The sequence below is a fragment of the Phaseolus vulgaris genome, chromosome 3 (genome assembly GCF_000499845.2).
Source record: "Phaseolus vulgaris cultivar G19833 chromosome 3, P. vulgaris v2.0, whole genome shotgun sequence".
NCBI classification, from domain to species: domain Eukaryota; kingdom Viridiplantae; phylum Streptophyta; class Magnoliopsida; order Fabales; family Fabaceae; genus Phaseolus; species Phaseolus vulgaris.
The window spans coordinates 30,291,563-30,305,720 of record NC_023757.2 but is presented as its reverse complement, the minus strand read 5'-3'; the positions used below and the strand labels follow the sequence as shown (position 1 = coordinate 30,305,720).

Sequence of the window (14,158 nt, the reverse complement as noted above, 5' to 3'; positions counted from 1 at the left end):
AAAACTTTTGAAGGAGTTATATTGTCAATTTTTTTTTTGCAGCATTATAAAATAATTCTTTACCATACATGTATGTGAGAACAAGGTTCTTGACATTTTTGAAACACTGCAAAAAGTAAAAATCAAATAAATTGTTTACTATAAAATCAGCTTAACATTATGTGCACGTATATGCACAATGTCTTTCTCGAAATATCAATAATTTTGACTTGTTTGTTAGATTGATATTAATTAGTTGCTATAAATAATCAATATCTCAAAACAAAAATTACTAGTAGGTGATCAAAGGTAGATTAAAAAACAATCAAGGAAATGACTTGAAAAATAAAAACAAAATTTAAGTAAACTTATTTAATGATGCTCTCTAATATTAAACATCAACTTTATTATTTAATAAATACAATATAATTTAATTTTTTTATAAGAATTTGTGAACTTAATCTACTGAAGTGGAACTTTAATATTTAATGTGATATATATATATATATATATTAGTTTATTTGTAAAATTTAGGTTTATTCGGTACAATTTATCTGCAAATACTTTTAGTAGAAAGAATAGAAAAAATAAAATAATTATTAAAAAAGATATGAATTAATTTGTAGTATTTCTTAAATTTTTTTTCGAAAATAAATTTTTAATTTTTAGAAACTGATTTCATTTTTCTATTTTTATTTCAATTCAAAGAAAGGTTTAAATTGTATAATATAGCTATAGCTATAACCATTGATAAAAATAATAATTAAAAGTTGAATTAATAAATTCATAATATATACAGCTTGAGGTCGCTTGTATTTAATTATGTAATGATATTGGTGTTTTTCTTACACCAGGTTGGAAAGGTAATAATATTAGTTTATTGAGAAAGAGGAGTAAATTAAAAAAGATCTAAAGATATTAAGAAGAGAAAAAGAATACAATATTATTGAAATTATTGGACCGCAGGGTCGGTGTCAGCAAGTACCAGGTTCTGGCATTACATTACATGTCCCCGCTTATAAACTTGGGATTGCGAGTGAACGGGACCTATATAGCTTAAGCATAAGACCAACACATTCTCAACTTTTATCGCCATTTCTTCTATTTAACCGTCCTAATCTCAGGATCACCAGCCCTAATCCATTTCTCTCTCTAATAGTCTTTCATCTAATTCTTCTTCTTCTTCTTCTTCTTCTTCTTCTTCACCATGCATCATTCCCAATTTCATCATTAATTGATCGCACTCTGATTCCTTCACCATGTTCGAAGCTCACGTAAGAATCTCCTTCCTTACTCTCTTTTGCGCAACAATCTCGAACTTGATTTTCAATTTTAATTTCATCTGCGTGCGTGTGTGCAAGTGCGATGTCTCTTTACTCCTCTTTCCTTTCAGCGAGCATGTCGGAGTTGAATTTTAATCTTAATTTGGAATTTCAATGTGCTTCTTGCGTTTGCAATGTTGCTTTCTATTACTTGTTGTTTGTTGAATTTGAGTTGGATTTGAATTTTGTGTGCGTCTTTTGCTTCGGTTTGCGTGATATGTTCTCGGTGAATCCTGTGACGAAGGTGATAGTGACGTTGCTTTGTTGACAGGTTCTGCATTTGCTTCGAAGATATTTGGGTGAATATGTGCACGGACTCTCTACGGAGGCTTTGAGAATAAGTGTCTGGAAGGGTTTGTATTCTGCTATTTTCTCACATTTTACTCACTTCTTTTACTGCGTCTGTTGATTTCGAGCACAAGTTCGATAAATAGGTTTATTGTTTATTCTTTATGGTGTATTATTTTTACATACACTTTCTATACTCTGTATGGACGCATGTTGCTCCACTTTTTTTTTTTTCTTTTCTGATTTATATACCAGCTGGCGACTAACCAATTTTGTCAAATGTCTTTGTAAGTTCTCAATTTATATCAAACTGAGCATATGCTCAGATTTTTTTTCAACTCTTTAAACCTGTTAAAACTTATTGCATTGTGAGGTAAATTGCCAGATATGGAGTACGCTGTTTGGATAACATTGGATTTGTTCTAGTTTGGAATTAATTTTTTTCCTCTTAATTTTATAATTCACTTTAGTAGTTCTGTGGGCACAAAGGAAAGTCAAATATGCTGGAATTATGCTCTTTTAATTGGACTGCTGGCACATTTTGTTGGAGTGCAACTTTATTGTCCTTAGATTGATATTCTTTGACATGGTCTTGTTTTCCCAAACTTTTTTTTTGAGGTCTGTTCTTTGATTTTTTTATTTGTGATGAAACATGTGCAGGTATATTCTTGATGTAGTTTCATTTTCACATGTTTGTCTATATTTTCATTCTACACATTTTATTATTTATGTGTTTTTTCAGTGAAACCTAATTCAAACTTGTGCGAGTGAATATTTTGCATTGGATGAGTTTCTTATAAAATACATTGTTTTCATGCTTATTAATTTTCACATTACTGTAATGATTTGTAACTTGTTAGTTGTTATTCCAACCAAGGCATTATTGGTGTGTGCAGGCGATGTTGTCCTCAGAGATTTGAAACTGAAGGCAGAGGCACTAAATGCACTAAAACTACCAGTTACTGTCAAAGCTGGCTTTGTTGGTACAATTACATTGAAGGTACATTCAGTCATTTAGGTTTACTGGTTGTTCGAGTATTGTTTTACTCGGAAAGTTATATTATTGTTAATCAATTAGAGTATTGTTGATTTTTCTGTTATGCAGTAGTTAGTTAGTTTTAAACCGCTGTTATTATGACAGCTGCTACAATTAGTTAAGCTCTATATAAGAGCATTGTGTACTCTGTTTGTAAGTAACTTTAATACAGCAATAACAAATTTAGTTTCCGCTCTCTATCTTTCTTTTTCTCTATATCAATATGGTTTGTATAGCTTCAATGGTCATCTTCCTCCTCGTCCTTCCTTATCATCCGATGCTTGCTTCCATATATCAGAAGCTTGATGATTCCAACTTATTGCTATTGCGGCAACATGTTGAGCCATGTATTAAATTACATTGTCTTCAATATTTTGTTGTTAATATGTTGATTCCTCTTTGTTTTTTTACCAAAAAAATTACAAATGCTAGAAAATTCAATCTCGTGTATAGTGCTTGGGAACCACTAGATCAAATGCTGTTGACATGGCTCCAGTTGAGATCATCAGACTTGTTTCTTTCTGAAGTCTTAGGAAGTGTTTATTATTATCAAGTTTGGGATAGAGTTCTAAACAAATTTGTTTCGTATTACGACAACTCACGCTGAACTTTGATCCACATTTCTTAAAGACATCCCATGGCAAAGTTTCTTGTTCGTGTTAAACCATTAGTTGATTGTGTTGCTTTTATTGAAAATCCTGTTTCTCTCCAAGAACACAATGATGTTATTCTTGAAGATTTGGTCAAGAATATGATTCTGTCATTGAAAGTAAGTTTGAACCATTACCGATTGAAGAAGTTGAAGCTTTACTTATTGTGCATAAGTCTTGGTTACAAAATTTTAGAAAGAAGCTAAAACACTTGTTATTGGCTTTTGTGGTGGTTGTGGCTCCAGATATCGGGGTTGTGGCAGTGGAATGGAGGCCGCTTTGCCAATATTTAATGTCAAGTGTCTTAACATGGACATACTGCTTCTTTTTGCTATCATTGGTTTGATCAAAGTTATCAACCTCCTACTCACAGTTGCATCCGTTATATTGTTTTTGTGAATGCTTTTTTGTTTACAGTTCTTGGAATGTTGGTTTGAGTCCAACTCAATTTCATAAAACCGGTTTGTAAAGTGAGGGTTGTCCCCACTTGTATATTGTATCTTGGTCTTATTTGTAATCAATGTGAGACTTAGGCTTTTCCTAACCATAATACTTTTTTTTTTTACGTTTTTCACTGTCTCTTGAATTAATCCATGTGCTTTCAAATGTGTGTTTATTTGATTTTTTTTGTTACTAATGTCATATAGGTTCCATGGAAAAGTTTGGGAAAAGAACCTGTGATTGTTTTGATTGATCGTGTGTTTGTTCTAGCTCATCCTGCTGCTGATAGTCGGACTATGAAGGTACAACGATATTCTGTATTTGGTCTATTTCGGGTGTGATTGGAAGATGTTATTTACAACTTATTTTAATATTGTAACATAAGCACAAATATAAGTGTTTGGAAAAACTTATAAAAATAACTTATGATATGTCCATAGTCTGTTTTCAGTTTATTTCAATAAAAAAAACTTAGGATAGCTTAGGAAAACAACTTGTATATAAAAAGTTTAACCATATTTTCTCTTTGGATTATAAAAACATGTTATTCATAAGTCCTTATTTGATTATTACTTGTTAATAAGCACTTAATTGAACTGTTTACCAAATTGTGCCCTTAATATCTATTCTTTCGCTAATTGAGTTTGTTTTGTCATAGGAAGAGGATAGGGAAAAACTTTTCGAAGCCAAGCTTCAGCAGATTGAGGTCAGATTCTATATAGATTTGTATCTTATTTATTAGGGTATATAGATGTTTGTTATTTGTCAGTTGATTGTGGTATTTATAATTATTTTTGTATGCCTATTTTTCGGTATGTAAGCAATATTTTCTATCAATTATATTGTTGAGTGAATTATAATTTACCTGTTTGGGTTTTGTGAAATCTATGGAAACAAAATCCCTTTTAATTTTTGAAATTACAATGGTGATATGGAAATTTACTGCTATGTCGTGGAGATGATCATGTTTATAAGAATCATGTACCAAGTAATTTAAGTAGTAGTATGTTATAATCCTTGGTTACATTTGTGCCTATATTTTTTTCCAAACAAATGGATGGCTTATCTTAAGATTCCTGCATTATAGTCCTTTGTGAATTTCTTATGAGATACGTTTACTTTGAAGAATATCAACTAATTGGGTAATTGTTGTCTAATGTGATACTGGATGATTGGAGGATTTTCTAGCCATAAGATGGTTATTATTTTGTGGCAGTTTACTGGCTATCTTGTTCTTTGTGTACTTGAAGGATCGTTTGTGAAAAATCTTCTGAGATACGGGTGCACTGAAAAATATAAACTAAATGAGAGATTGTCGTCTAATGTGATTCTGGATGAAAAGGATTATTGAGGAATAAGATGATTATAATTTGTGGCAGTTTACTGGCTGTGTAGTTCTTCGTTCTATTTTGTTAAGAAGAATGGATGCCTATATCTCGCAGGGTATCCGTGTGACCTTACATTTTGTTGATGAGAATATAGTGCTTTTGGTTTCTCTTATTTCCCTACTTAGGGTGTTTAGGAACTTCGATTGTTGATGCTAGGACTGCTTTCTAACATTTTTGGGCCACTTCTCTTTTGCCCTAACCAGTTGAATGCACACTCTGCCAGATCTACTATGCTTTCTGTCTTTCTAATACTTTTTCAATAAATTACTTTTCTATCCCCAGAAAGTTGCTTCAAATACTACATCCATTTCTGTAATTTTAAGGAGTTTAGAATTGTACTTCCTTCCCCTAAGTGATGAAATGTGTTATACTTCAGTGCATCTTAATTTTTACGAACCTCTTAGCATTGGTGGTGAGCAACTATATTTCAGCTTCACAAAGGCTTTGTTCCTCTCTCTGTATATGAGCATAAATCTTTGAAACACAACCAAAAATCTTTGTGAACTCCAAATATCAATTACCAAAGTTTTAAAATTCTTTGCCGATAATGCTCAAGAGTCATATAGAGAAAACTTGTCTCCAGTGGCTGTGTCTGGCAGCTGTATAAATATACCCCTGTTCTTTGATAAAATTACAAGTACATATCTTCATTTTTATATTTTGTCCTCTATTTTCTTACATTTTATTAGAGTTAAGAAATAGAGAAAGAAAAGAGAAACGTGAAAGGTAATTTTTTTGCATTGATAAAATGTAGAAAGGAAAACAAGGATATAGAGAATGAAGAGAAACAAAGCTATAAAAGAACAATCTAGAAAAACATAACAAAAACTATATAAATCTTAACACTAACACCACCCTGGAAACTAAAGGTGTGTGAGGATCAATAGAAAGGAAAATCACTTTGAGTTTGCCCCTAATTAGCATAAAACACGTAGGAGAGAGAGGTCCCACCCATTGTACTTGGCCTGAGATATGTTGAACATATAAACATTTGGACATAACATTTTCTTGAACAAAGAAGAGATCAATTTCCATGTGCTTGGTTCGAGTATGAAGTACAAGATTATGAGCTAAGTCCACTACACTTTGATTATCACAAAAGATAGCAGGAGGACCTTGTGATATTGCTAGTTCTGTAAGAAGAGTTTAAATCCATAGAATTCCAGCAGTTGTTTGGGCAAGACTATGATAGTCCACTTCTATACAACCTTCCCGCAATAACTTGTTTCTTAGACCACCAGGAACTGAGATTTGATCCAAGAAAACAACAACACCAGGGCTGGACCTGCGATCATCAAGATCCGTACCCTAATCTGCATCACAACAAGCTTGTAAGGGAAAATGACAGCCAAAAGTCGTAGAAGTAAGAGGAAGACCATGGAAAATAGCCCATTTTAGATACCGAAGAATCCTATTTACAACAGTCTAGTAAGATTCAAGAAGTTGAGCCATAAACTAAGACTCTTTGTTCACAATATAGTTGATTTATGGACGAGTTGTAGTAGGGTACTTAAGAGCACCCACAATAGATCTATAGGAAGTTGTATCAAGAAGAAAATCATAACCTTGTCTTGATAATTTGCAACTAGAGACCATAGGGGAAGAAATAGACTTAACTTCAAATATTAGATTTTTGTAAAAGATCACAAATATATTTTTATTGGGTTAAAGGAAGGTAACCATCCTTAAGTTTTCTGATTTCTATTCCAAAAAAATAATCAAGGTGACTCAATGACTTAAGAGAGAAGGCATAAGTAAGTTGATTAATAATCCTTTGAACAAAAGTGAAAGAGTTACCTATTATTATTTTATCATCAACATAAACTAACAAAGTGATAGTGGTAGTTTGCCATTGATGAGAATGATCACACTTGTTTGGTGTAAAACCATATTGATCAAGGGTTCCTTGCAGTTTGGCTAGCCATTGACAAGGGGCTTGCTTCAAGCCACAGATAGCCTTGTTAAGTTTCCACACTATAGGAGGATCATCAAATTCACAACCAAGAGTTTTTGTTGCATATAAACAGTTTCATGCAAAACACCATTTCAAAAACATTATTAACATCTAATTGAAGAAAACACAAGTGATTAGTAAGAGCCAAAGACAATTAATATGAATAGTAACTAGTTTGATGACAGGGGAGAAGGTTTCATGAAAATCATAACTAGCTTGGTTATGAAAACCTGTATGTACTAGAGAAGCTTTATACTTGTGTGAGAGCCATCAATGGTTTCTTTGACTATGAAAAGCCACTTGCAGGAACAAATGTTGTGTGTAGAAGGAGGGGAAACCTGAATCCAAGTATTGCTGTGGACCAAGGCATCATACTTCTGTTTCATAGCAATGTTCCAATTATGAACTTAGAGGGACATTTTTGCATTTTTGGGTTCAAAATGAGCTAGAAAAACATAAGGGTGAAGCCTTTTTTTTGAACAAACCAAATTTGGGCCTAGTTTGCATAGGATGAGTATTGATAGGAAGAGGTTGAAGGGGAGTAATGACAAGTATGGAATGTGTATGAGAAGTAAATTCGGTGGAAGAAGTGTGCGCAAATTGAACTAATGTAGTGGTATGATACGAAATAGTAGAATCAATATTATTATAGGAAGAAACAAGAGGAGTGGAGCTGAAAATTGGGGAAGAACTAGATGTGGTGTTAGTACATGATAGAAAAATAACTAGTACGAAAACCTATGTTCATTAAAGATAACATTTTTGGAGATGAACAATTTACCACTAGGAGAGAGACATTTGTACTTCTTGTGAAAGGAAGAATAGCCAAGAACAACACATTCATGTCATCAAAAATCAAATTTCTGTTTGTTGTAAGTTCTAAGACAAGGAAAACAAGCACAATCAAAGTCTTTAAGAAGAGAAAATAGGGAGAAACCTTATAGATACCATATAAGGTATTTGAAACTGAAGAGAAGCTTAGGGAAGTCTATTAATAGGTAGACAACAATGGTGAAGGCATGACCCACAACTTGAGAGGAAGAGAAGCATGGCTAATCAAAGTAAGACCAAAGATTAACATGTCTTTGTTTTTGTTCAATAACTCTAATCTGATGATGAGTATGAGGACAAATAATCCTGTGTTGAATTCCCATGTCTACTAGAATCTCAAGAAAGGATCTAAACTCACCACCCCAATCAGTCTTAACACTTTTTAAGGGCTGCTGCAATTGAAGTTCAGTCACAATCTTGAACTATTGCAAAACAATAAAGAAACCAAATTTTTGCTTAAGAGGAGAAATCCAGGTAAATCTTGAAAGAGCATGAACAATTGTTGCACAATATAAAAAACCATTAGTGTTCAATACCGGAGATGGACTACGTAAGTCAGTATAAACAAATTCTAGAGAATAATTATGAACCATTCAAGATAAGGAGGAAGAAATTTTGTGAACTTTGCCAATTTGACACTCTTTACAAAAAGGAAACAACGTTTTTCCTAGGAAAAGGATAATTACATTGCTAAAAAATAAGATTCATAGCATGAGTATTAGGATGCCTTAGTGTCACATGCTAAACGGATTGAATATTATTATTATTGCCACTATTGACAGAAAAACAATATTTAGAAAGAGGAGGAGGTTGATGGATGCCACAGGTGGGAAAGGCACAGAGTCCATCTGGCCCAATATCTCCTTGAACAAGAACTTCATAAGTTACCTGGATTTGACAAGACAACGAGTAGCACAAAATTGAAATAAACAAAATTGTCCTTAGCAAACTTAATATCGCTTATTAGATTTTTTAGTTGTGATAGTAATATGCAGTAATTGATGAAAAGCTAAAGAAACTAGGATTTTTTTGGAGTAGAAAAAATTTGGAAGGACCAAAAGATATAATAGCAAAACCTTTACCATTGCCAGTATAGATCTGTCAGGGACCTTCATAAGGGATGTTTTATTAAATATTTGACTTTTTCCAGTAACATGAAAAGTAGCCCCAAACTCATGGTACCATTTAGAATTGGAATGAGGAACAATGGGGGTTGACAATAAACTAACACTACCGTTGGTTAGCATGGTAGAAAGAGGATGTTGTGAAGTGGAGAGATGAGGTCAGGGAGGATGATAGTTGGTTGGTGGGTACTGAAGATCTGGAGCAAAAGTTTGTTGTTGTTGACCAAACATATTTGTATTTCTTTGAGAGTTGGAGTTAGTATTACTTAGTGGAAGGTTAAAAACTGTGATCAAACTTGTAATAATAGAAAACAACACCGTGCCCAGTCTTGAAGTATAATTGACATTGAACATTTTCAAAACACCCTTTATGGTTGTCCCTGTGTTCACTAACCACCACGAAAAGATGAGCCACAAAAGTTGTTGACCTGCACTTGAGTATCATGAATGAACTAGTCAATGTTAGAGCATTAGAAGGTTCTTCATCTTTGTTTGAAACAAAATTGTTAAAGGTGCATGAGTTAGATTAAGAGAAACAAAATTAGAAATAGTCTTTTTTTTCCGATTTTTTTGAAGACGAGACTCATGTGCAAGAAGAGCTTCAACTTCTTCAATTGGAAGAGGTTTGAACTTACTTTCAATAACATAAATAATAGATTGAAAATCTTGAGGCCGGCCTTTAAGAATAACATCAATGTGTTTTGGAAGAGAAATAGGATCTACTACAAAAGTTAAGACAATCGACTGAAGAATTTATTTGAAGAAGAAAATTACTGATTGAACAATCATTAAGAGTCATGGAACAGAGTTCCTACCAAGTTGCTGTACTCTTGCTCTTGTTTGTTTGTGAAAATAATCATATGCTTTATTTTCAAACTTGATAAGAATGAAGACATCCAAGAATGTGTGAAAGGAAGGATCTTGATATGGTGGATTGCAACCAAATCAACATCATCTGATTTTGTTGTTCCCCGAGAAACTTAGGCTGGATTAATTGTTCCACTATCCCAGTCTGTTTCACTTAGAAACTGAAGAGTTAGAGAGGGATTTACTACAAAATGTTGAAGGCGATGTGATTTGATGCATGGTTCTACTTGTTGACGCCAAAGCAAGAAGATGGAATCATCAAGTTTTTCTGACATTTCGACAAAACTTGTACAGGAAACAGAACAAATAGAGTCACTAGTAGGCGGTGGATGTGGGGGTTGAGGAGGAGGATTATTTTCTGAATCAATGGATCTGAGCTCTTGATACCATATTAGAGTTAAGAGAGTGAGAAAGAGAAAAGAGAAAGAGAAAAGGTATTTTTTGTATTGATAAAATGTACAAAGGATAATTGGTCTTCTCTCTATACAAAGAATGAAAAGAAATAGAGTTGTAAAAGAAGAACTGATAAAAACACCTATAACAAAAACTTTATCAAACTAAATACAACACTAACATGTTTGAACCCATAAAGGATGGTGTGATTTAAACATCTTTATCATGAGTGGAATGGGGGGAGTGGGATTTACCCTATTTTCTGTTATTGAAAAAAGGAAATGGAGGCGGGGAGGTGTTTGATATATGTTTTGATGCAGAACATTAACACCTTGCTTCATTCTGTTTTTTCTCCCTTGGCTTTACACTATCATTCGATATTAATGATTGCGTGGTTTCATGCATAATTAGTTTTTTTATCTTTTAACATTTCTTCCATGTATTTTAGTCTCTTCTTTTCTAATTTGTCTTGGACAATGTCTTTTATTCACTTAAATTGAAAGTTAGAACCAACACTCAATTGAGCTAAGCCAATATGTACACTAGAAATTGTTTTACAGATTTGAATTCTGTTCATTTACCTTTATTTCTTAAACCTACTTTTGTAAGATTGTTTTGACCTATAGTCTCTTTTTCATTTCTCTTCATGCAGGAAGCAGAGGCAGCTACACTTGATGCAATATCCAAGTCCAAGTTGGGAAGTGTATGATGTTGTAATCTGGCTATTGTTTTGAATACATTTGATTCTTTGTTTTAATTACTCATTTTGTCATCAAGTTGTTTAAAGCAAAGACTGACATGTCATACCGAAGTTTGTCCATATATCTGTACATTGTGGCAGTCATCTGTTTTGTTGAAAATAAATCTGAATGACGGTGTTTTGTTTTGATTGTATTTCAGAATAAGTTATTGGTAAATTTTGATCATGTTTCACGCTTTGTTTTCATTAGAGGCTAGAGGCTAGAGGCTATTTATCTTGATCTGTAAGGGTATACGTGGAGGAATATGTCTCCCATTAAAATGTAAAGGATGCACTGATAAAATGTGACTCATTTTTGGTTTCTTTTTAAGAGTGTTGAGAGTTCATGAGAGCTACTTGGAGTTAGTTAATGATAGAGGAATTAAGTAATGAATGATCCAGTCATGTTTGTTGTTTTGGTTAGTAAAATGAATTTGGACATACAATGTATAATTGCATTTGGTTGTATTTAAACAAAATTAGAGAAGAGTGAAGTGGTAGCTTTTTTGGAAGATGTTTTTTCTGAGAATTGAAATGATTAAGTCAAATGGACAGTGAGCATACTTTCTTTCGATACAAGAAATCACATATAAACACAAACATTGAGATAACAAGATTGTTACTATTATCTCACAGCCGTCTTCTGGAAATTCATGGCTGAGTTCTCTAATTTCTACAATCATTGGAAACCTCAAGATATCAATCAGCAATGTGCATATCAGATATGAAGATACAGTCAGGTTGGTTTATAAGTACCATTTTAATTTCCTTTGCACAGAAAAGTGGGCATGAAAAATGGACATTTTTTTTTCAGTTTTTTTAATTGATGAAATTTTCGTTTTATTTATTTTCATTTGCTTACACACATAAGTGTTGTTTGCAGTAATCCAGGCCATCCATTTTCTTCGGGTGTGACTTTGGCTAAGCTTGCTGCTGTTACAATGGATGAGCAGGGGAATGAAACTTTTGATACAAGTGGCGCTTTGGATAGGTTGAGGAAGGTAAAGAGTCCCTCCCTAAGAAAATTTTATTGACAGTATTGAATGTTAGTTCTAACTTGAGAAACCAAATTTATACATTCCAAGATAGTTTTTGATGCAGTAGAGCATTGTCTTTTAAATGTTATTGGAGTTAAGAGATAGAAAGAGAGAAAGAGAAAAGAGAAACAGAAAGGGTAATTTTTGTTTTGACAAAACAGATAGAATTGTTTCCTTTCAGCGTGTAGGGCTATTAATTTTTATGTTTTTCATATATTTAGAGAAGGAAATAAGTGTGCTGACAGACTTGCTAATTTGGTCTAAATTCTAGGGTAGAGTTTGCTTGGTATGGTAGTAGGTTGCCCACTTGTATTACGGAGGACATTTTAGTAATTAGTATGGGTTTCCAGATTATTGGTTTTCTTGATTGCTACATGGGTTTAGTGTTGCCCCACATAGTTTGGTTGACATTTTGTATCTTTTCTTTTTTTTAATGCATTTTCCTCTAGAAGCACGTGATTGTTGAAGCTTTGGGGTGCTAATCTAGTTGGGATTTCAAAGCTTCATAGTGATGCTTTCTGGAGTGAAACCTTTTATAAAATATGTACAAAGGAAAACAAGGATTCTCTTTATATAGAGAATTAAAAGAAACAAAGCTGTAAAAGAGCTGATAGAAACACCTATAGCAAAAGCTATATCAAACTGAATACAACACTATCAAATGTCTTTTATGTTGTTGTTTGTATACCTGTGTTCTTACTTTTCTATTGTTTGGTTGTTTGTACAGAATTGTTTTTACATTAGTCAGAATTTAGTGGACCCCCTACACACTGTGTAAAGTATGATTCCGTTATCTGTATAATTTTTTTTAATAACTGACCCAGCTCTTAGTCATCTACCAGCTTCTGGATAGTTGAACCAGCTGTCATTCAGATATAACACCTGGAGTTAGTTGCAAATCAATTAAGTGTGAGTTAGTAGCGTCCAGTTTATAGCCTAGCCTATCAGTATATAAAGGTCTGTAGCATTTTTGTCTCTATGTAATCAGAATACATTTTAAATTAATGAACATTTTCAGTTTGATTTCTCTTTTGTTCTGGTTCTTTACATGGTATTCATAATTCTGGAATAAAATGGACAATTTTTGCTCTACTCTTGGTTTAACAAAGCCATTGTTTGGTTCCTAAATTATTTATCCACTTTGATATAGTTTGATTCTTGTTACCTCCATTTTTATTTAATTGTTTAGCTTACAGTTGAAGTGGGATTTTGTATGTTTACAGTAACTTATTATTTTTGATCTGATGTATACTTGTTCTCACTACAGTCAGTGCAACTGGAGAGACTAGCTCTTTATCATGATTCTGACCACCTTCCTTGGGAGATTGATAAGAGATGGGAGGATATCAACGCACCAGAATGGATTGAGGTATTGTACTTTGTTTGATAACTTTAATCTTATGCTATGAGCTACATATATATAATCGTTAAATGCTTTGTCTTATTGCTATGTCATGTGACTTTTTTCTTATTTTTCACATGTCTTTCTTTATTTTTTGGTGCTAGATATTTGAAGATGGCATAAATGAGCCCACTGATGATCCTAAGTTTGTATCTAAGTGGGCTAGGAATCGTGCATACTTGGTTTATCCTATCAACGCAGTTCTACAGTATCATCGGCTTGGAAACCAAGAAAGAGTTAATCCAGAAATTCCATTTGAAAAAGTTACGCTTGTTCTCACAGAGATCTCACTTACTCTCACAGAGGTATTTTATTTTATAATTATTTGATATTTCTATTGAATCAATGATGATTTTAGAGCTAACAGGACCCTGATTAAGGAGATAACTCTACCTGTATTCTATACTTTAAAGAATCTTCCTTGTTTGTAAGATAACTGCCTGAATTGAATATTTACTGGATATTATAATTTATATTTTTAATTTTTGTGCCAATGTAGTTTGAAGTGTAGGATAGCTTTAGTATTTGACAATTGTTGGTTGCCTATTGTGTCTATCTAAAGCTGAGAAAAACGTTTTTCTTTGGTTTTTCTCCTTAGTTATGTTATGTTCAATTTTTTTAAAAATTTATACTAGAGTATGAAGGGGTTCCTTGTTGGATAGTCATCGGAATTGATTTTATGGTTGAGTGGTTCTTCACCCTCCTCC

The 14,158-nt window shown here is 33.0% G+C and overlaps 1 protein-coding gene across 2 annotated transcripts in view; it reads left to right on the top strand.

The window, feature by feature from the left end:
* Positions 1–940: 940 nt before the first annotated feature.
* The window catches only part of LOC137807056 (uncharacterized), a 72,248-nt gene continuing 59,030 nt past the window's right edge, over positions 941–14,158 (top strand). For both annotated transcript variants that reach the window (XM_068607483.1, XM_068607484.1), the window contains exons 1-10: positions 941–1,253; positions 1,573–1,654; positions 2,486–2,589; positions 3,923–4,018; positions 4,375–4,422; positions 10,926–10,976; positions 11,649–11,752; positions 11,896–12,013; positions 13,317–13,418; positions 13,556–13,756. In XM_068607483.1, coding sequence (XP_068463584.1) covers positions 1,239–1,253; positions 1,573–1,654; positions 2,486–2,589; positions 3,923–4,018; positions 4,375–4,422; positions 10,926–10,976; positions 11,649–11,752; positions 11,896–12,013; positions 13,317–13,418; positions 13,556–13,756 — 921 coding nt within the window. In that variant the 5' untranslated portion in view covers positions 941–1,238. The remainder of the gene's footprint in view (positions 1,254–1,572; positions 1,655–2,485; positions 2,590–3,922; positions 4,019–4,374; positions 4,423–10,925; positions 10,977–11,648; positions 11,753–11,895; positions 12,014–13,316; positions 13,419–13,555; positions 13,757–14,158) is intronic.